Genomic DNA, 21,768 nt, shown 5'->3' with positions numbered 1-21,768 from the left:
TATAAGGAAATGAAATTGTTCACACACTATTGCAAAAGGACTGACACCCCATACTGTGGACGATATGGAAATAGAGGGACGTTTTAGATCTGTTTTCAGCTCTGTGAAGATCTGAATGGGATGATAAGATCTGACATGCAAATCTGCTTGTCCAGAATCATTCAGTTGAATAGTTTAATTCCAGCTGAATAGTTCAATTATTCTGGTTGAATATCTTGTCACAGCAGGTGAACATCAGAGAACTTGGGCTATCATTGCAATACTACCATACATCTGTGGACCTCAGGGTTAACACTGGTGGTCAATCAATCAAGCTTTAAATGCTCAACCCGACCGCCTGATTGGTCAAGGTTGGTCAGGTGATCAGCCAAACCATCCAAGGTAGGTGAAACAACCACTGCATGATCCAAATAGGGATTAACACCCTTGGATGGTGCCAGTCATTTCCAATTGGTGTGGAGTAGACAGCAGCGGGAGTTAAAAGGGTTAAGATCCAGTTGAGCGCGATCTGTTGCGGGTTTGGCACATCTTTTGGCAGGCCACCTGGTCCCCGTGCTAAACGGACCGAAGACAGAGGCAATCTGTCTCGTCTATAAGCCACCATTCTCAGATGTCCACCGCGTTTATAAAATATGCAGAAGTACTTATTTATATGCAAGAATAAACATATAAATGGGTTGGTGTCAGAATTCAGAGTAAACAAGTTCTGGGTGAACTGAAAGAACATCATGGAGCCCCAGGGAAAAATGCACCTGATTCCAAACAATCTCCATCTGCCATGTTTCACTCTCTCACCTCATCCCTCCTTTCTTCTCCACTTATTCAAATGCCGCCCTCTCTTCCCGGTCTCTTTATCCCTCCCACTATCTTTCATTCTCTGAAAATGGTCATGCTTGTCCCAAAAACACTTATTTGGACACTTAAAACTACTTAAATTAATTTATTTTATTTTATTTAAGATTTAATTTATATAAATGATATTATAAATTTGTATTTATATTAATGTAATTTGAAGTATGCAACTACCTATCTGAATATTATACTGTATCTATTCCTTTTTCAAACCTTATTTTAAAAAGTGTTTGTATTATAATTCTTTAAAATAAATGCAATTTGGATCAGTGTTATTTTATTATTATTTATATACTACTATAGTATTTACAGTATTAACATTTCTTATGTTTTTATTCAAATATTAGTTTAAGTTTTAGTAATTATGTGCTTTAGTCATTTTTATTCGTTTTTTAAATATATCTTTTTGTTTCGGTTTTTGTTAGTAAATTATTTTTAGCAATATCAATAATTTTCATTTAGGTTTAGTTAACTAACTATCATAATTTATATTTTGATTTTTAATAGTTTTAGTTTACAATAACACCACTGAGTAGGACTGATATTTATTTATCTAATGCAATGACATTCATTCATACGTGTGGCTCAAGTGTTCAAATACCTATTGGGCCTACAGCATATTTAATGGGTTGCCTTTTGGGAGAGGAAAGGGTAATGAGTGAGCAGATTAACACTTTAATGCCGGGCTCTCCTCCTACACCCCTCTTTCTCTGTCTGCCTCACAGTAATCCACTCTGAAGGACAATGATGGAGGTTATCTCGCTGAGTGCTGTACACTTTTCCATGTCTAATTACATTCGCTAAAGCATGTGCTGAAAGCTAACACCACCCCCGTAAACACTGAATCAACATGAATGCACTCACTCAGACCTGCAGTAACAGTGCTAGTTGATTTTAAACAATAAACATGACTATCTGCCAGTGTATTTTGTAGTTTTGTATTTTGCTCTTCTAAAAATAAGCCAGTTGGTGGTGCTCGAGAGCCTGGTAGAACGAAAGTCATATTTTATGGTGAACGAAATGTTCCTCCAAGCATTATTTTTTCATTTTAATATTGTGGTAGACCAGGGGATATTTTTCAACTCTCGGTGACCAGAAGAAGAAGAAAAAAGGACGTATATAATGGAAACACATCGCCTCTTCATGCTGCTGGCTTTTTTAAATATGTGTTGCTCACACTGCAAACAACTGGAGAGAGAAAAAAAAGGCTAAATTGTATGTAACTCTGTTGACAAAATGTCAAACTCTCACTTAAAGTGGTGGTTCAGGATTTTTGACATCGGACCTCATTTTCAAGTGAGCCTGGTTGTTATTCATCAGTGGAGACAGTTTTCAAAAAAATTCATCCAGTCCTTACTTTTGGATAGTTCGCCGGTGCTAGGCTAGCGCGAGTCAACGGTGCACGTTAGCCTGCCATTAAAAACAGTTTTACCCACTCCACAGTACACCAAAAGCAAATAAATTATAACGCCAGACTATCGATGTAAATGTCTGTTGAGAGAATAATGTTAGAAATCAAACTACCCTTTCATGACACTGCATTAGTTATAATTTGTTCCCTGTATTTATAAGCAGTCTACAGCAGCGGCGGAGTTATATTTGGTTACCTAGGAAACCGAGAGAGCGGTCCACATAACAATCACGCAAGTGTATTTACCTGCCGCTGACACTCATCACTAAAGTTACAGAGTATCTACATAGGACTAGGGCCACGTTTGTCTCAACAGACATTTACATCGATAGTCTGGCGTTATAATTTATTTGCTTTTGGTGTACTGTGGAGTGGGTAAAACTGTTTTTAATGGCAGGCTAACGTGCACCGTTGACTCGCGCTAGCCTAGCACCGGCGAACTATCCAAAAGTAAGGACTGGATGAATTTTTTTGAAAACTGTCTCCACTGATGGATAACAACCAGGCTCACTTGAAAATGAGGTCCGATGTCGAAAATCCTGAACCACCCCTTTAAACTTTTATTACATACATTCCCTTATTTTACAATTTTTTTGAGATTTCCATTTCTATCTAAAAATCTAAAACCTGTCAATTTCACTTACTTAGTCATTGCTTAGTCATATGTTTAGTCGCATAAACCGAAAAATCATAAACAAACCATCCATTTTTATAGATGGCCATTATTTTTAATGAAATATGACTTTTGGTATGTTTGCAAGCTATCATATGGCTTTTATAATGCCGTTTTGGAGCTTGACAGCCCAAGTCCTTATTCACTTTCATTAGGCTATATGAAAAAGAGCCACCAGCACATTCTTCAAAATATCTTCTTTTGCATTCCACAGGATAAAGAAAGCCAAACATTTTTGTAACAGCATAAGAGTAGCCTACATGATAACTGAATCTTCATTTTTCTGTGAACTTTCCCTTTAAGATGCCTCAAATTGTGCAGTATTGGGTTCTCCAGCAGCATGTTCTAGAAGTACCGCATTCCATCACTACTCAGTATTCGCTCTGGGTCTCAGAGTATCAGCACTGCATCAGAGAGAGAAGCAGATGCAAACAAGAGAGAACAGACTGAGACGAGAGAGATGCACATGCACACGCACATTTCCCTCCTTTTTTTTTTTTTGACAGGTTTCACACAAACCACAACCAGCATTACCAGCCATCAGCATAGATCCTACATTCTCCAACCAATGAGAAGCAGAGACAAAAGTGCATTTCCTTTGCACAAACCAATCACACGGTAGATAAACAGAACAGCGAGAGTGGCAACACAAACAGATACACAGGGACAGAGAGCTAGTGTGCTTCCAGCACAGATGCGTCTTTTTTAGAGGCAAAGCACCGCATTCATCCCTTTTCCACACAAACATACACACACGCTCGCTCATGAAAGGGCTCACAACTCCACTTAAATGGCATTTAATCCAAGAAAACTTGGATTCAAATGGTTAAGCACTAACACAACTTTATATTTGATTAGTGCTTCATATGAAAATCTTTCCTTTAAAGACGTGTCACGTTTATCCGAATCAAGATCACACAACCCCAGTGGGAGAAATCCATTACACAACCAGGATTTAAACAGGATGCCTGTTGAAGTCAATTGAGTTTATCCTCTCAATCTAAGTGTGGTTCATCCAAATAGCTCAGGTTTGGTTTTAGATTTGATTGGACACTCTGCATGCTGGACGGGCACTTGATTGGAACAAACCCTGCATTGAAGGAACAGGCGAACGAGAACGAAAGAGAATGAAAGACAGACAGGTGGCGGCACTCTGGGGGGGGCTTGAAGCCCATCTGGTGAGACCCAAGCATCTGTAATCACGGACAACACCCCAAAAACCACGAGGATCGGACCAACCAGATCAAAACATTCAGCATTTTGGACAGGATGTACCATCCACATTCAATCGTTCAGGGCTATGAAATATTCACTTAAAAACTTCCTATATGAATTAATCATAAGTGTGTGAACATGCTCAAAAAACAGAGGGCAAACAAATGTTACGAAACAGTCCTAACACTGAGACATTTCATGAATAAAATCCCACATGCACAAATATCAGCACTTACCAGGAAACTGCTATAAGCTCCTTGACAGTGTTTGGATATTCTTAATATGTCCACAAATGAAAATAAAATATCATATTTTAAAAATACTAAATAATGAATCAGTTGTAAGCAAAGAAAAGTCGTTCCTGACAACAGCTGACAACAGCAACAAGACTAGCTGGTGCAGGCAGTCACGGCGAGATGCTACAATAACAGCATCCCCTTTTCAGGAAAGGATGGATAAAGGAGGGAGTGACAAGCGTACTGGAGAAATGGAGGCAGGAGGGGAGGAGGGGCACTATGGAGCATGCTCGCTGAAAATCCCTGGGTATTTACGTGTCACATGACCTGCTCTGAGCTGTCAATCATCGCTGGTCGGAAAATGAAGGGAGGGAAGGGGCAAGAGAGTGAAGGAGAGATGGATAGGGGACCATTATGTGGATGGGTACAGTGAGGAGCGGTGGGTGACGCTTTCACAGCTGCTTCTATTTTCCGTTTAATTAAAAAAAGAGGGAAAAAAATGAAACTGTAATCTCTCACAAGCCCACCCCCAGGCAAGAAGCCCACCAATGGCACTCGTGTTTCCGGCTTAGAGCCGTGGATTAACCCCTTACAAACTGAGAAACAAGCACATCACCTTCACAAACACATTCAGTTTCCATGTTTCATGGGGACTTTCCATAGACATAATGATTTTTATACTGTACAAACTGTATATTTTATCCCCTAACCCCAAACCTACCCATCACAGAAAACTTTCTGCATTTTTATTTTTATTTTCAATAATCATCATTTAGGATGATTTATCAGCTGCTTTCCTCAAGGGGACCAACACATTGTGTCCACATAACAGTATGAATATGTGAACCACACATACACACACAGTCAGACACACACAAACACACACACACACATAGAAAGAGAGAGAGAGAGAGAGAGATCTGCATATGGGTAGTTACTTTCAATATTAGAATTTTCATTTAAAAATGTAATATATAAGGGAGTTTATCATTGATTCCTTTTTTGCCTTCATTAGTGCATTTTGAATGGTTTTCTACTTTTTAAAACAGACATATTTAATGTAGCATCTCCATTAATATGAACTCAAAAACGTGTGTATGTGTGTATGTGTATGTGTATATGTATATATATATATATATATATATATATATATATATATATATATATATATATATATATATATATTGCACATCTGATTATGTACATGTAACTCAAGTATATGAAAATAACTTGTTTTATGTATATGCATAACTGTTAACAATAATTAAATTGACAATAATAAACATTGACAAAAGATTATTATTGAGCATCAAATCTTCAAGGATCATGTGACACTGAAGACTGGAGTAATGGCTACTGAAAATGTAGCTTTGCCATCACAGTTTGCCAACATAACATTTTCAAATATATTTTAATAGAAAAAAAAAAATCTTTATATATATATATATTGTTTCTTTAGCACAGTAAGCTGAGTGCCAGTGGCAGGTGATGGTTCTCAAATTTCATCTGCTGAATCTTCAGCTGGATTTAATCTGATTCCTAACATTCCACAGACTCACGACTTTAGCCGACAGACACACCTCAGAGAGTAGCTCCATAAACACACATCAGTCCACACGCATCAACACATACAGAAGATTACTGCAATTACATTGTATGTTGCTTCTTGTAGGCCAGACAAGCCTAAACACTTAAAGCAACTGCAATTCTGAATGAGTCTATTGCACATACTTGTCTTATTCCAGTAGTAATTCAGAGCTGGAACTCAAGTATGGTGATTGATAGTTTAGATAACATTTTATTGTTTCATAAACCATCCAAAACAGCAGCAAATGCTTCTACAAAAATACTATAAAAGTGGTCCTTTGTCACATGGTCACATCTTGTTCTTTTTGAAAACACTTTCATTACTGCTTGTAGACCTAAAACAATTGGTATACAGCGGCCTCTAGCGATAAACTGTAAACAGTGTTCTCTATGGACAATTCTACACAGCGCCCTCTAGTGACGAACGGTATACTGTGCCCTCTAATTACATATTTATACACAGCGCCCTCTACTGACTGGTAAAGAAATAATCAAAAGCGACCTTAATTTTTTTCTTCTTTTTTTTCTCTCACATATATTTCTGCACACTGTCCTGTCGAGCAAGTCTTCTCTCTAAACATTCAGTCACTAAAACAGTCAAAGAAAAATTAATAGCCCGGAAAAATATAAGCAAATGTACAAAATGTAAATATTGACTTATCCCTATTCTAAATTAAAATAGATGAAAAGAGACTCCTGTTTGAACAAAGAACCTGTTTGGTATATATAAAAAAAACAAAAAATAGAATAGAACAGATGCTGCTATCAAACGTTTGGTGTATTTGTCACGTTCAATGTTTTATTATGCAATGGGAAAAATGCATTTTAGTTTGGTTTATCCTTAGACGTATAGGCCAGGGATGGAAATTAGCACCCGCCACCAGCCAAATGCGGGTGATTTTGTGTTGTGGCGGGTAAATTCGCTTCACCTACCGGCCACCGTGGCGGGTAAATAAAAATATACTGTTTCACACAGACGGCGGACACTTTTAGAGGACATAAGTGTACGCCGAAATAAAGTCTTTCACCTCAGAAAAACGGTGTTTCTTGTCCTGTCACGTCAGCCGTTATCCTGTTCTCATAGCGAACACTCTTCAAATGCACGCGCAAATGTGGCGGCGCGCGCTGTGTATCGCCTCACTGTATATAAAGTGCAAAATAAACTACGAGCATGCAACGCCGTTACGTTGTAAATTACACAAAATAAAAGTAATGCAGGGATGATTTTCATACTATTCATCAGGAGCAGTTTCCATGGTTCATTAACAGTTATTGTTAATATTGTGTATTCACCATGGTAACTGTCGTTTCCATATTAACCCCAAAATGCCACTTTATTTTTCTTTGTGTTATTTTTTATATTTTTAAATGACTCTAGTGGCTCATACCAACATTGTATTAACAAAAACTAGTTTGGAACTGCTATTTAATAGCTTTAGCATAGGCCTAATGTTTATTTATTAGTACTAGTCTTTACTATTAGTCATATTCTTACAATTTATGTTAAGTAAAGGGGGACAGTACTTGTGTGTGTGGAAATAGCCGGTTTCAATAAAACTACTTGTGACATGTCATATTTGGCTTTGACTTTGACTGAACATTTGCTCTCACTTTGCAGAAAAAATATCGGGATATATATCGTATATCGATATTCAGCCTAAATAATCGGGATATGACTTTTGGTCCATATCGCCCAGCCCTAGTTTCATTGTTGGGACTAAAAACCTAAAACTGGAAGCCATAAAAGACCACGAATCATTCAAATGCCACATCCAGGTAAAAAAGAGAAATATATATATAAGAGAGAAAGAGAAAATGTCAGTATTTCATTGAGACTTGAGATTAAATAAACTGCTTAAGTATTGTAGATCTTGTAGTATTAATTTTCACATGCAGTTACACATTGTCGGTTAAAAACAAGAAAGTGGCTGGTAAAAACATTGAGTGGCTGGTAGATTTTGAAATCCACCAGCCACAGTGGCCGGTGGACAAAAAAGTTAATTTCCATCCCTGGTATAGGCCTATTGGCTGGTCACTTAAAGTATTTTTAAACTGGATAAAGTAAATAGCCTACCATGACTAATGAACCAGAGTCAACGATTGCTCATAGGCCTACCATTTCTGCAAGCCGTTCCCACATTCCTGTTAGTACTTTCAAATAATCCGCAGTTCTACTACAAACTCTCCTTGTAAACACTTTATATAACTCTTTAGAGCTCGCACACTTCTCATTGTCGTGTCAATACACCAACATAGAGCTAATAAAGACTCGAAACTAAATGCTATAGGCTAAACTATTCTACGTTTTCCTCATTGTAAAATAGGACTATCATATCTGCTCATTGAAATACCAAATAATAACAACAACAAAAAAGTAAATACGCCATACATATTTATATAACGGAACAAGAAAGAGCCTAAAATCGAGAAGGGTTTATGAATAACTTATCTTGAGACATTCCTGACAGACTGCACATCCCATTATCCAAAGAACTAGAATCAGTTGTCATGTGGATGAAATTATGGCGTCTTCAGGATATTATTCCGTCGAGTACAATCCACAACATGATCAGGACTCTGAATGATGATGTCGAGATTGGAATACTAGCAAACCACAGCACTTATGACCACTGCACTATCCTGCCAACTACTTTAGTCGCCTACGTGAACGTAGAATGTGAAACATTAGGCATTATTCACAGTTTTAAACAGTAGTGTGCTAGCCTACTTTGTCACATGGATGCACAGAAATAAAAGTGGTAATTTTAAATCCAGTTTTGTAGAAAAACGTCTCAACGTGTGACAATCAAATAATGAGGCATACATAATGGCTTATATAACAAGTCAAATATAAATCAGTTCATGCATAACAGGAAATGGAAGGTCAAGCACTTTGCATTGTAGGATTTAGTGTTGTACAAAGTAAGCTTTACTTACAGTAGGCCTATACTGCAACAGTAATAGCAGGATGCTTTTTCATACTGTAATAGCAGCTTTCATATACAGTAGACAGCAAGAAAGTTCCATTTTCTATTAGTCTAAACCAACACGCATTTGATCAGAGGTGGACAGTAACAAAGTACAGTATGTAGCCTAATTAAGTACACTTTTTGAGTAGGCCTAACTGTACTTTACTTGAGTAGCCTATTATTTTTTTCTGGAAACTTTTTACTTTAACTTCACTACATTTGAAAGACAAATATCGTACTTTTTACTCCACTACATTTTTATCAAGGTCCTTGAGTAGAAAGTAGTAACGTCAGTCAGGGGATGATTATTTTGGTTGCATGGGGTTGCATTTTGGTTGGAAATGAAAGTCGGGTTGACGTCAGAACCCTATGTCAGATTGAAGTTAACATCCAACGTCGGACAGACGTTGGATTTTGGTTGGAAATGAAAGTCGGGTTGACATCAGAACATTTTCAACCACAATACAACGTCTGTGCTACGATGATGATTAACGTCAATCTGACGTTGGATTCTGACGTCAACCTGATTTCCATTTTTAACATTGGGTTTGGTCTTCCATATGCAAATTTTGGCATTGTTTTGGAGCACACTAGCTTTTTAGATAACAGTAAGGGTATCATATTCATAGGCCTACTAACAGCCCAAAAACTTTAAATAGGACACTATTTGAGGGAACAGCCATTTGGGTGTCCGAATTTGACCATTGTGGACATTATTGAGTATTCCATCTCACATTCAATCCCACTACTGGAACTGTGTTCTAGAAATAAATTTGATTTTGATGTGAGGGTACGTAGGCAGGCATAGGTTCAGAGGCATAAGGTACGTATTACATACAACAATGCAACAATAATAAAGCAATGCATTGACATTTACTTTTGATACTTAAGTACTTTTAAAAAGTACTTTACAACCTTTACTTGTAACGGAGTAATATTTGACTAGTATCTGTACTTCCATTCAAGTAAGGAAATTGTGTGCTTTGTCCACCTCTGCATTTGATGTTTTAATTTTATAACTTTTTCTTCAAAATGTATGTTACCTCTTTGAAAATAGACAGGTCGTGCCAAGGTATACCAAAGTTTTTGTGATTTGATGCAGTATAGTGCAAAAAAAGAAGAAAAAAGAAATACAGCATAAAACGAGTACACAAAAGTCATTTTTTTTCTGCAGTACTTTTTATTGATTGTTAATTAAATTATGACTAGTCTTTCGTCACAAAGCCCATAACATATGCTGAAATGCTAAAATGTATTACAAAAATAAAATGCTTTTATGTTAATTATACTGATTAACAAATTACCTTTATGCTTCAACATCAAGCATATTATAGATCAGATCAAAACCATGCATTTTGTCCCTGCATTTCACCTTTATAGTCAACATTTTACTATTATAGTCACAGCTGCCACAGTTCAAAGCACAGAGAAAAACCCCATTACACGACAGTGATTTCCACAGATTAAGTCAAATGGTTGTGTCCAATAAATAGTGATGGGGAAAATAACATCTTTCCATTTAGGATCATGCAAATACATTGCACTAAGGCCCACGTCCATATATCTTCACTCAAACACAGGAACAGACACTGATAAAAGCATTGCTCGGCTCCGGCAAAATACCACTAGGTTTAATGTGGGTAATGAGTGCGATTACTCAGGGGGATTGTTCACCCGGTGCGCCCCTGTAGCATCAAACACTGAGGCCTGGCTTCATGATCCTTTGCAGAGCAGAAGAACGTTATCTTTGGCTTTGAGTTTGTAAGAAGGCCTGCAAGACGAAAACAACAGGGATTGGAAAGCTAACCACTTTCCCTCCAGAATACTTTTGCACTAATACAGTCCTAAGAGAAAGATGAACATAAATTTAGTGTCACCTTATGAGGTGAAGTTAGTGCACTTGTGTGTATTGTTCGTGCATCACTAAACCAGGTCAAGTAAATCATTAAATCAATTTTCCAATAGGCATGAGAAAAAACTCTGAAGTAGATAAAATTGTAATTTTGAAACTTTTAGTGTTCAGCACTTAGTGGGAATCCTGCCATTAAACAGATGTGTAGTTCCGCTTTGTTTTTCTCCTTAAAATTAAAGTATTGTAATAAGGGCTAGAAAGGACAGTGTGACTTGTATGCATGAAAGAAAAACCAAAACAAACTGAATATTTCCGAAAATCCACACGACACTCAGCGCAAATCATTTCAGCACGACTCGAGTTGATTTTCCCTGGCAGGAACCATGGAGTTCCTTGGATTTGTGACTTGTGAGCCCTTGGAACATTTAAGGGCCTCCTGATACCCTGAATTAAACTATTGATATATATAGATATATATATTATTTCTTATTCATTGTTTACACTTACTGCCAAACAACAAACAAAGCTTTTGATTAGCTAGTACTGTAGAGTCTTTGAAAAATGTCCAGGCGGAAAGTAGGAGAAAGGCAGTAGCTGATAGTCTCTTCAACTTCCTGTACACGGCGTTGAAAACGACAGCGGTCCCGGGCGATTTCCTCCCAGGGCCCATGGCGATCCTCATCGCTGCTGGCATAGAACTCCTCGACCTCTTCCATAAATGTCACCTGTGAAAGGAATAAACAAAAAAACTGAGTATAATAAAATGTCATCTATTGTTTAACTAGTTGTTACATATTATATAAGGAGAGCATTTCTGTGTCATTAAAACCTGGCATCCCATGAGCATTCTCTACATTCTTGAAAGCAAATGAGCGTCAGTAACTAATAAACTAAAGGAAAAATTTGCAATTTAGACCCAATGCTTATTTCTGCTCCCTTTTCAGACTCATCACTTCACTGTTGCCAAGTAACACAAGATTGTGCTTAAACTGTTGAGAATTGAGATATAATGTGAGTGAGTATGTGATTGTTCCCAACACATGTGAGTGGTTGGGAGTGCCATCACCCTCAGACTAAAGCTAATGACTCTGACTAGCGTGATGACAGAGTCATGAAATGCTGCACGCTATAAAGTGATAATGAGTAATGGGCAGCGCACAAACTCAGTCTCCCTGGAGACAGCAAAATGGAACCATTGCATCAGATCATCACAGGCAGAGGAGGGGGAATTTTTTTTTAAAAATGATCTTGCATGGCTTTACATCATTTTCTCAAGCTAGCCTATGTTGCCATATTGACAAAGAAAGGAAATAAGGCAGAATAATAGCGTGAAAGAAGATTAAGTGTTGCTAGAACCATTCATTGTATACAATAAAATATGATCACGCATTTACCTAAATACTCTATTGTTGGTCTGATGAGGACATAAACCATTATTCCGAATATATGAAAGGCACAATTCATCCTGTATTATCTTAATATATATCTTATTTTAAAACTATCTTGGCAAAACTATAATAAGGTTCAATTTATAAATATTGGTTAATGCATCAGGTGTCAAGAAATAACAATGGGCAATTTCTTATTCCAGGTTTATGTTAATATATAAATTATTGTTCATGGTTAATTCTTGTTGACAATTTTTCCTAGAAATGTTCAAAATCAATTGTGTAATTACAATTAAAAATCTTGGGGTCTGAAAGATATTTTTTAAATAAATGGCCTGTGCTCACTAAAGGTGATGATACACGGGGCAACTTTTTGAGCAATGTTGCCATCAGCGGGCAACCAGGAGAGAGACAGGGTCCACGACCGATCTAAAGCATCCAGATCGAAATGTGTTGCTCATTCTCAGTGGGAAAGTGCCCAAGCAACATCGCTCGGAAACATTGCTCAAACAAGTTGCCCCGTGTATCATAACCTTAAGCTGCATTTATTTGTACAAAGAGTAATATTGTTAAATATTATTACAATTTAAAATAACGGTTTTCTATTTTAATATATTTAATTTTGGTATTTATTCATGTGATGGCAAACCTAAATTTTTAGCAGCCATTACACCATTCTTCAGTGTAACATGATCATTCAAATAATTTAAATATGCAGATTTACTGTTCATGAAACATTTGTTATTATTATCATCAATGTTGACGGCTGACGTTTTTTAGGATCACTTAATGAATATTAAGTTCAAAAGAACAGCAATAAATATTTTCTAACAACGTAAAAGTCTTCACTGTAACTTTTGATTCATTGTGTCCTTGCCAAATAAAAATATTAACATACTTCCGTTCAAAATTTTGGGGTCGGTAAAATGTTTTTGAAGGCAGTCTCTTATGTGCACTTAACTGTTTTATTTATTGATTCAAAAATACAATAAAAACAGTAATATTGTGAAATATTATTACAATTTAAAATAACTACGCTGTTTACACTGTTAAAACTGTTTCCACAAAAATATTAAGCAGCATAACTATTTTCAACTGATAATAATAATAAATTCTTGAGCAGCAAATCAGCATAATAGAATGATTTCTAATGGATCATGTGACACTAAAGACTGCAATGATGCTGAAAATTCAGCTTTGCAATCACAGGAATTACCTTTCTAAATATATTAAAATAGAACAGTTATTTTTATTGTAATAATATCACAACTTTATTGTTTTACTGTATTTTTGATCAAATAAACACAGCAATGGTAAGACTTATTTCCAAAACATAGACATCAATATTAACTTAGATTAATAAATGTTATTTAAAAAATCCCTGATACCTAATGCATTAAGCAATGTTAACTAATTAACCTTATTATAAAGTGTTAGGCTACCACTTTATTTGACCTACCAGTGTTTAAGTCCCTTGTACCACTGCTGCAAGCACCTCAATTTCCTCCAGGGGGTCAATAAAGTCTTATCTTATCTAAAACAACTATGTTACATATTTTAAAAATTGGCTGTTTAAAATTAACTTTCCTAAGGAAACTGCTTCCTCAATCAGCAAATATTAACTTACCAGGATTTGATGAAGCATGTGTAATGATTTTAAACCTTTTGGTGAACTTAAAGTGTATGTACAGTCTATGACTATAAACAAAATTAAACAAAAAACAAAACAACCGCATGAGTCAAAGTAGTTACTGTCTCCATCTGATTCATTCTTCAATTCCAGACACATTAAGTGTTCTTAAGCCAACCACACCACCTCACACTTTGTAAGCAAACAAAATGTACAGAAAGATAATTACATAAGTACTTTCAGACTGGAATGTGGTAATGCAATAAGGGGTAAATGTTATACAAACCTTCCTCAGCTGAACAACTGTGGCACTGCTCGAGCATGGCAAAGGGGAAATCTCTGAGAATCCGCTGTCCAGCCTCTCCTCAGCCTCCTCTCTCTTGTAGCGTGGCGTTCCAGGTGCTTTCTCCTTGCAGCAGCCTTTGAGGGTTTTCTGAGTCTGCATGGAGGCCTGGAAGTTAAAGAGGCTGTAGGGGTCTGCTGAACAGCTAAAAGAGTTCCACAGTCTCTGATTCTCTTCCTCATCCATCTCACAGGTGTCTTCACTCGACTCGTTCTCAGAGAGCGAGGGCGACGACGCAGGCGGAGAATGCTGGGAGGACATACGCGCTGGTGGAGACTCGGAGACCGAGGAGTCTGTGGTCGCAGGGCTTGGCTTGGAGGCTGTCCTTAAAGGAGCTCTGAAGTTCCTCGGGTTATAAGGATCTCCGTTTTGGCACAGAGAACTCCACAGCCTCTCGTTCTCGGAGTCGGCGTCCTCTCCATCAGAGTCTTCCTCAGATTCATCGTCGCTGTCATCCAGGTCCTCAGACTCTGAGAAGTGGGATGAGCCTTCACTGTCAAAGCCATCATCGTCATCACTGTCCCAATCGCCATCATCCTCCGATTCAGATTCGCCACTGCAAGGGCTGCCCATGATGTAAGCAATGTCCTTGTTTTGACATTGAGGCGTGGCCAAAAACGGCCCGTTTTCAGCACCAGAGTCCTCTTTTTCACTTTCCTTAATTTCTTCCTCACAAATGACAGGTTCACTATGACACTCACTCTCTGTAGTGTTACTCTGAGATGGGTTGTCTTCGGCTGTTTCCGACACCTCCTGTTCCTTGGAAAGCAGCTTCATGTGAAGTTTACTATTTGAGTGTTCTTCCTCCAAGCTGGAGTAGCCATTATCTTGGTCAGGGGTCAGAACTGCCACCTCATTATAGGCTCTACTACAAACTAGTAGTTGCTGCTTAACATCTAGTGGAAGCTGATATGAGTTGAGGAGGGATTCTGGTTTGGGCATGTGCAGGCTTGCATTGTGGGTCAGCTCTTTGGAGCACAAGGGACCAGTGCTTTCGTTGTGCATTGATGGCCCATCATTGCTACATAAACACAGTTCGTTCGTCATGGCAACGGTCGCCGACGAGCGGCTCTGACAATAGCCGACACTGTGATGTTCTCCACAATGCTGCCAGCTCGTGTCAGTCTCTTTTCTGCTTTGTGCTACATTTAGCAGCAAGTTTTGAGGTTTGTCGTCAGCCTCCCCAAATCCACCCCACCACCAGCTGTTAGTGGATCGCACGGATGCCGTATCCGGGCACAAATCGCATCCGCTTTCTGGTTTTGCGCGTCTTTTTTCCGGAGTGTTCATTAACACCTGGCTGAGCAAGTTCCTCGCCGTTCCGAGGTATCCGACCGATGCCTGCTTTTGAAGATTGAAATCTTTCTGGGAGGTGTTCTGAATTCCCAGTTCGCTCAACGAATCGTGCGTGAACCAGACTAGAGTCCCCCGATCTCTGGAGGACGCATGCGCCGCGTTTTCATGCTGGCAGTGGAGATATTCAACTCCCAAGGGGGTCAGAGAGTTTCCAATATCTAGATTTGACTGGGTTCTTCCCGGGAAATATCTCTGTAGGAGAGACCACGCAGGCCTGGAGACCAGCGAGAACACGCTTATCCACGAGCTGTCAGTGCGCTCGTCATCGCCACGCGCGGGCCGCGTGTCCCCTTGAGGAAAGTGGTCATGTGTGCTCATACTTCTGAAAAATATGAAATGCGCTGAACTACATAAACTTAACAAAAATAGAACAAACTAACAAATTAAGTTACTTCCTTAAGAAGTGGCTCGTTAAACACACTGTTTAGACTTCATTTGCATAAAAGTGCTCCGGCTTCGAATGTCGTTTAAATGTCTCTGAATGATGATAATATACAGAACAGTTTCTAATACAACATAAATATGGCCTTATAAGGCTTAAGTTAGCTGGCTAACGCAGCTAGTACCAAGCTTTAATGTATGGCTAAATGTTAGCTACGAAAAACTAAAACACTCCGTTTTCTCATTTCTTTCAGCCCTTAACACCATCCATGAGTACAGATAAATATTCTCCAGGGTAAATGAAAGAGTCCATGTCGTTTAGACTGTGTTGAGTCCACGCCGGCTCACGCGAATAGCTTCGGCGTCCATATTGACCGCAGTGTTAGCGCCAACTGTGCCGTCCTGAGGAAAATAACACCAATTATTTCGGTTTGAAGGGACTGTAGAAGCAGCAGAAGAAAAGGAAAGGCAGTTTGAGGTGGTGTAAGAGTAAGATAGGCTGGTATACTCCAAAGGAAAGCTTGAAACAAAAGCCATTTTGACGTTTGAGTGGAAGCAAGCGAGCGTCGGTTCTTCAACTGTCAGTCTTCTGTCACCTCAATCGAGCCCGGCTGCCGCGTTTTTCGAAAGAAAATACTGTAAGTTGTAGGAGAAAAACGGCAGTAACATCAAAATCGAGTCAAAGCGGTGTCCTTACAAGTTACAAAACAAGTGGTTTCACTTTTAATTCGTTTTAAATAGAAATACTTGGTATTCAGACTCGTTGACGTCGCCGTTTTGTTCCCTAGCCGCTGAGCTAAAGCGGAGAGATTTCATCAGAAAAGCTGTAAGGGAGTGTCTCTAATTTTCAGTACCATTACCGCGCGCTTAGGGACTGTCGTAAAATTCTGATCTCACGTGGTACATTGATGCATGTGTTATATAAGATGTTCAGTGCATGCCCCGCCCCCGCAATGCATGGTAACACATAGGCTACATGAATCCCTCAGGATATTCTAAATCTTTAATGCAACCTACCATGTCAGCAACTTTAATGTCAGTGCTTCTAGTAGTTCGACTGATCTGCATGAATTTGACAGATCTATTTGTGCCTTGGTGTACTTGCCTGTGCAGAATCCCTCAACCACAGAACTAATGCATCATGAGGAAATGACTGCTGATGCTAAATGAAAACGCATATTTTTTTTCGTTTTCTTTTGTGACACTTAATATGTGGACAGTCTTGGACACATAAGCCAGTCTTTATTAAAGCAATATCGCATGTCCCCCCCCCCCCCATTCCCTGCTCTCTTGTAACAGCAATCCAGGAGCGTAAGAGGGAACCAAAAACAGAAGAAACACATAACTCTGGTCTAATTTATAGGTCTGTACTTTATTCAGGTTTTCCTGTCTATTTGATGTGAAAAAGAACTGAATTTTATTCCCAGATTGTCCTAATTAAACCCAGTCTCAATGGAATGTTTTAATTTGTTACATTAACATGGATGAATGAGTAATGTCATCAGAATTCTCTGGAGTATCAGAATAATGAGTAATGTGGAAGAACATGGACTGTTCAGACAGGCAATTAAAGCCTTTATGATAAACCCCATTCTGATGTAATCCTTGCTTCGGTGTGATGACAGACAAAACAGCATATGGGATAAAGTCACAAGTGTCTCAGTAAAGCGGATTGTTGTGGTCAGTCGTGCCCAATTGAGATTCAACATGGAATCTATGTGAATGTGCATCTAAACAAGACTTGCACAAGTTTCATCATTTTACATTGATCATTGCACCATCTTTGTAGAGGTTTATGTGGTCCAACAAAGGCAAACTGGTAGCCAGGGCAAGAAACACAGTATTCAAGTCGGTTTCCTTGTGCATTTATTAAGTGCAAATAAATTTTAAAAACATGGTTTGAAATTAGAAGAGAAACAATTTTCCTAGAAATGGAAAAAATGGAATAAAGCCCATTTATAATCCATAAATCACATCAAAATTAGATTCTCATCATTTACATATGTCAACCCTATTGATTTTATGCTCACATTCTCTTTAGTTATTAAAATAAGGGTCACGGATGTTATAAAAGTTCTATACCTTTAAACCCAATCTTTTCTGCATATTCACAACAAAAAGATTTTCAAAACAAAACGCTCAGTTTTCCATTATAGAATTGGCATGCAATCGTACAATCATTTCCCATTAGGTTAAACCTCACACAGTAGTGCCCTTTGGAAAAAAAAAAACACAATCATTCATATGAAAGAAAGTTCAATACTTAAGGAAAAAAAAAGAAAGAAAAGTACTTCATATCTGAAATTGAGCTGGTTTCTCTGGTTAGAAAAAGCCATGGAACAACAGGGACTACATTGACCTGGATAATCATATCCATGTTTGCTTAAGGCTACTGGATTGTTAGAGCACCTCGACATACAGGGTTGCACTTTCAACTTGTATGTAATTGATTTAAAGATATGAATTCAATGAAGATTGAAAACAGTTCCTGTCATTATGCATTTCTCAAACTTCATAGTTTTCCTATTTTATTATTTTACACACACTAAACAATGCCGATTGGTTAAACTGGACAATTTTATGAGAATCAGATTAAACAAATTTAAGGAAATTTCCAATGACTTAATTTTCCCTTCCAACCTTACTGTGAGCTATAATGCATTTCTTCTCAAATCAAACTGAGTGCAAAGTAAAGCATATCGGAATGCAAAATCTTTAAGCATAAGTTTCCCAGAAAAAAAGAAAAAAAATCTACTGTGGTATATTTAGCATTTAATTTACATGCAGTTTTACATAAAAAGGAGGAATGGAAATACTGACAGAACTACAGTCTAAAGTTTTAATTTCACTCCCCCTTTGAAAAAAAAGGGGGGAAAATAAATTAACCAATAAAACTTGGAAAAATATGAGGTCAATGTACTTGACAAACAAATGCAAAAAATGCAATATTTATCCAGTAGCAAATTTTACAGCATGCAAATCAACTATTTTCAAATAGAATTTCCCTTGTGTAGGTTATGTTTATATATCAAGGTAAAATCATCGACCCTGAAGTAAAGTCCCTTTGAAAGCCTTTTCTGTATAAAAAGTTGTGCCATCATTTCAGAAAGAAACAAATGTTAGTGGTTTATGTAAAGAAATAATCCATATTCCTCAGGGTTTGTCTCTGTTGTTCAATATACGTACATGCAATTCATCTTTTCATTTTTATGCACCCACCTATTTTACATGATCAAAAATCTACATTCACTCTGTTCTCTGTGTCTCATTTCCACTGCAGTGGTTATATGAAGCAAAATAATTCCACCATGGTTTCAAGCCTAAGACTATCAAGTGTTCATCCCTTTTTTAATGATCAGGTAAATGCCACAGGCAATGTGAAATTACCCAACTTAACAGTACAAAAGCGGCCCTCACTATTAATTTTTAGGTAAATCTGCAAAATCTGATCCAAAGAGGCATAACTAAATGTCACAAGACACAACAAAGCTCAAAATTGAGCCACAATAGAGAAACATCTTAAAAAGAAAATAACTTAAATTTCCATTAGCATCCTCAAGAAAACAAAATGGGGCTTTAAAGTTTCATGGACAGCAATTTTCCAGAAATCCCCCAAAAATATGGCGCATGGAAGTCATTTCATCTTTAAATATTCTTTTTGCCAATCCTTGTGTCACCAAATGGTTTTTGTCCCATAGTGTTACCAAGAACCGCTTCTGGTTCACATGGTGCACGGTACCCCACCAGAACAGTATCAAGTGATGACACTCCATCACCGAATCTACACATCTCCCGGTTAGGAGAACCAACAAACACAACCCCCCACTGGGGGAAACAGCCTTCTGAGCAGCTGGGCATCTCCAACTCCCGACCCATAAGCAAAGACAGACACAAACACATGCACACTGAAATACACAAGTGAAATCCTTCACTTCTGGGCATCCATACAAGCGCTAACGGTTTATGTCGGAGCCTCTGGTGCCAAGCTGGTGCCAGTCCACCATGCGATGGCCTGGGGTGAGGTCTTTCAATTGGATGATGGTTTCACCCAGCAGGGTGTTGTCCCAGAATGCTCCCTCATTCAGTACCCGCAGGTGAATGGTTCTCTGCTGCAAATCACCACGTGGGATCTTATCATACACCAGCTGAAACGGAGACAAAGGGATGTCATTCAGGAAGATTCAGAAAAGTAAAGTGCAACAGTGCCCACCCACTTTTTCCATGGCCTTGGTTCCCGAAGTGTATGTGTATGTATGTATATATATATATATATATATATAAAATAAAATGTCTTCATTGCAGAGTTATAAGGCATGGACCAAACCAACCAGCTACAAGGTAAATCAAAGCTACATTTGCACTTTCATTTGAAACAAAAAAGACAAAAAAGGTACAAGACTGAACAATGGAGAAATAGAAAATTGATTTAAAGAAAAACATTAAATAAAAACATTTCACATATTCTTCAACAAAAACATACACCATCGATTAACAAACTAAAAACTCACAGTAGGTCCATCTTTAAAGGTTTGTAAGTTAGCGTTAAAAGTCATTTCCCCTATGTAGAAAATGAATGATTTTTACTTCAGGAGCCCAACTGTTACACTCTATAGTATCATCTAATAGTGATGTTTTCTCACCATCTCATTGTAAGTGGGGTTGCATGTTCGCCGGGCTGCCTTGGTCTTTCTCTTGCTAGTTTTCTGAGGGTCTGGGAGGAGGTACAATTTGACGTATGGATCAGGATCTGTTCCCTCCTGCAAAGGTTGCTGAAGAAAAAGTTCAAAACATTGGCAGTGGTGAGTGCCAACTCAACATTTGGATGTGTATTATGTGCATATGATTAATGGCAGACACTCACCAAGCCTCTGATGTGCATCACCATAATGAAAAGCTTGTCGCTCTTGTACAGAATCGAGAGCTTCACTTCACCTGCCACGGTACCGGGCACAGGAGCCCAGGACACATCTGGGAAGGAGGAGGAACTGGATTTAGTGTAGAAAGGTGTGTGTGCGCGCGTGCATCTGGCTTGCCAGGTATACTTAACAGGTTCCAGCTCTGGAAATCCAATTAGATTATTTACTTAATTCACCTTGAGAGAAGACCTTTATCACAAATCAGATAAGGTAACTCACCAGATGTTATGGCTGCCACAGTGCAGCTTTTACTCATGATGACTTTCAATATTTAACTAGTTGTGATAAACTCTCAGGGTTTGATCTATGGAAGTGTTTACAAAATGTCTGATGCAGGCCTGACACCAGAACACCGGCTTGTTATGCCTTGTTATTTTCCATAGACATGCAAATAAGATGACTCCCTCGCAAGGGACTACTTTCCTAAATATAAAGGCAGAAATGCAGTATAATTTTTATGTATAAACTCCCATTTTTACTGTGCGAGCAAACAGCAAGATTTTATAAAAACGATATGCTGTTCAGAAAATTAAATAATTGCCTTTTAATATTGTCATTGTACCCAAAAGAATATTAATTAAATTAATATCTTGAAAATATTTACTTGGCTGACAGCACATCTTTTTTTACCATTGTATGCATGCATGCATGCATGCATGTATGCATGTATGTATTTTTATTTTTTTCAAATGTTAAGGGTACTGTTAGCTGTATAAAGCTTAAGAGCAAATTAACCAAGAATGTCAATTGAATAAAATAATTAATCTCAATGAAACTAATACCATCTTTCTTGGACCTCAGTTTTAAAATCCCTTGTGTCAGAGTGCATAAAGGTTGTGTGATTGCAGGCACATTACACTAGTAGTTAAAGATAAGACCCTGGATAAGCACTGGGTGTGTCACTTACTCACATTCACTGCAGCTGATTGGCCCAAATAGACATGTCCTTTACACTAACT

General features: G+C 38.0%; 3 protein-coding genes across 3 annotated transcripts in view; all 3 read right to left on the bottom strand.

Moving 5' to 3' along the window:
* plekha6 (pleckstrin homology domain containing, family A member 6) overlaps positions 1-4,565 on the bottom strand; it is a 99,388-nt gene extending 94,823 nt beyond the window's left edge. The window contains exon 1 of the mRNA XM_082156109.1: positions 4,388-4,565. The gene's annotated coding sequence lies outside the window, so the exon portion shown is untranslated. The remainder of the gene's footprint in view (positions 1-4,387) is intronic.
* A 5,535-nt stretch (positions 4,566-10,100) lies between these two features.
* On the bottom strand, positions 10,101-16,720 carry ppp1r15b (protein phosphatase 1, regulatory subunit 15B). The gene is made up of 2 exons (XM_082156132.1): positions 14,100-16,720; positions 10,101-11,520 (listed from the first exon to the last, which is right to left on the bottom strand). Exons 1-2 carry the CDS (start codon positions 15,828-15,830, stop codon positions 11,329-11,331), a joined length of 1,923 nt encoding a protein of 640 aa, XP_082012258.1. The 5' UTR covers positions 15,831-16,720; the 3' UTR covers positions 10,101-11,328.
* Positions 16,721-17,742: 1,022 nt separating this feature from the next.
* Positions 17,743-21,768, bottom strand: part of pik3c2b (phosphatidylinositol-4-phosphate 3-kinase, catalytic subunit type 2 beta) — a 42,469-nt gene continuing 38,443 nt past the window's right edge. The window contains exons 31-33 of the mRNA XM_082156070.1: positions 20,755-20,861; positions 20,534-20,662; positions 17,743-20,038 (exon numbers count right to left, since the gene is read on the bottom strand). Of these exons, the coding sequence (XP_082012196.1) occupies positions 19,847-20,038; positions 20,534-20,662; positions 20,755-20,861 (428 nt within the window). The 3' untranslated portion in view covers positions 17,743-19,846. The remainder of the gene's footprint in view (positions 20,039-20,533; positions 20,663-20,754; positions 20,862-21,768) is intronic.

Source organism: Leuciscus leuciscus (assembly GCF_965113295.1).
Source record: "Leuciscus leuciscus genome assembly, chromosome: 23".
NCBI classification, from domain to species: Eukaryota; Metazoa; Chordata; class Actinopteri; order Cypriniformes; family Leuciscidae; genus Leuciscus; species Leuciscus leuciscus.
Note: the sequence above shows the minus strand (reverse complement) of the source record. Positions and strands in the feature narration are given on the sequence as shown.

What these genes read in the sequence shown, in the direction of transcription:
- ppp1r15b (XM_082156132.1), bottom strand. Translation starts at nt 15,830, where the DNA reads ATGAGCACACATGACCACTTTCCTCAAGGGGACACGCGGCCCGCGCGT. An exon ending in CAGTTGTTCAGCTGAGGAAG is followed by an intron (nt 11,521 to 14,099) that starts GTTTGTATAACA and finishes TTCCTTTCACAG; the next exon opens with GTGACATTTATGGAAGAGGT.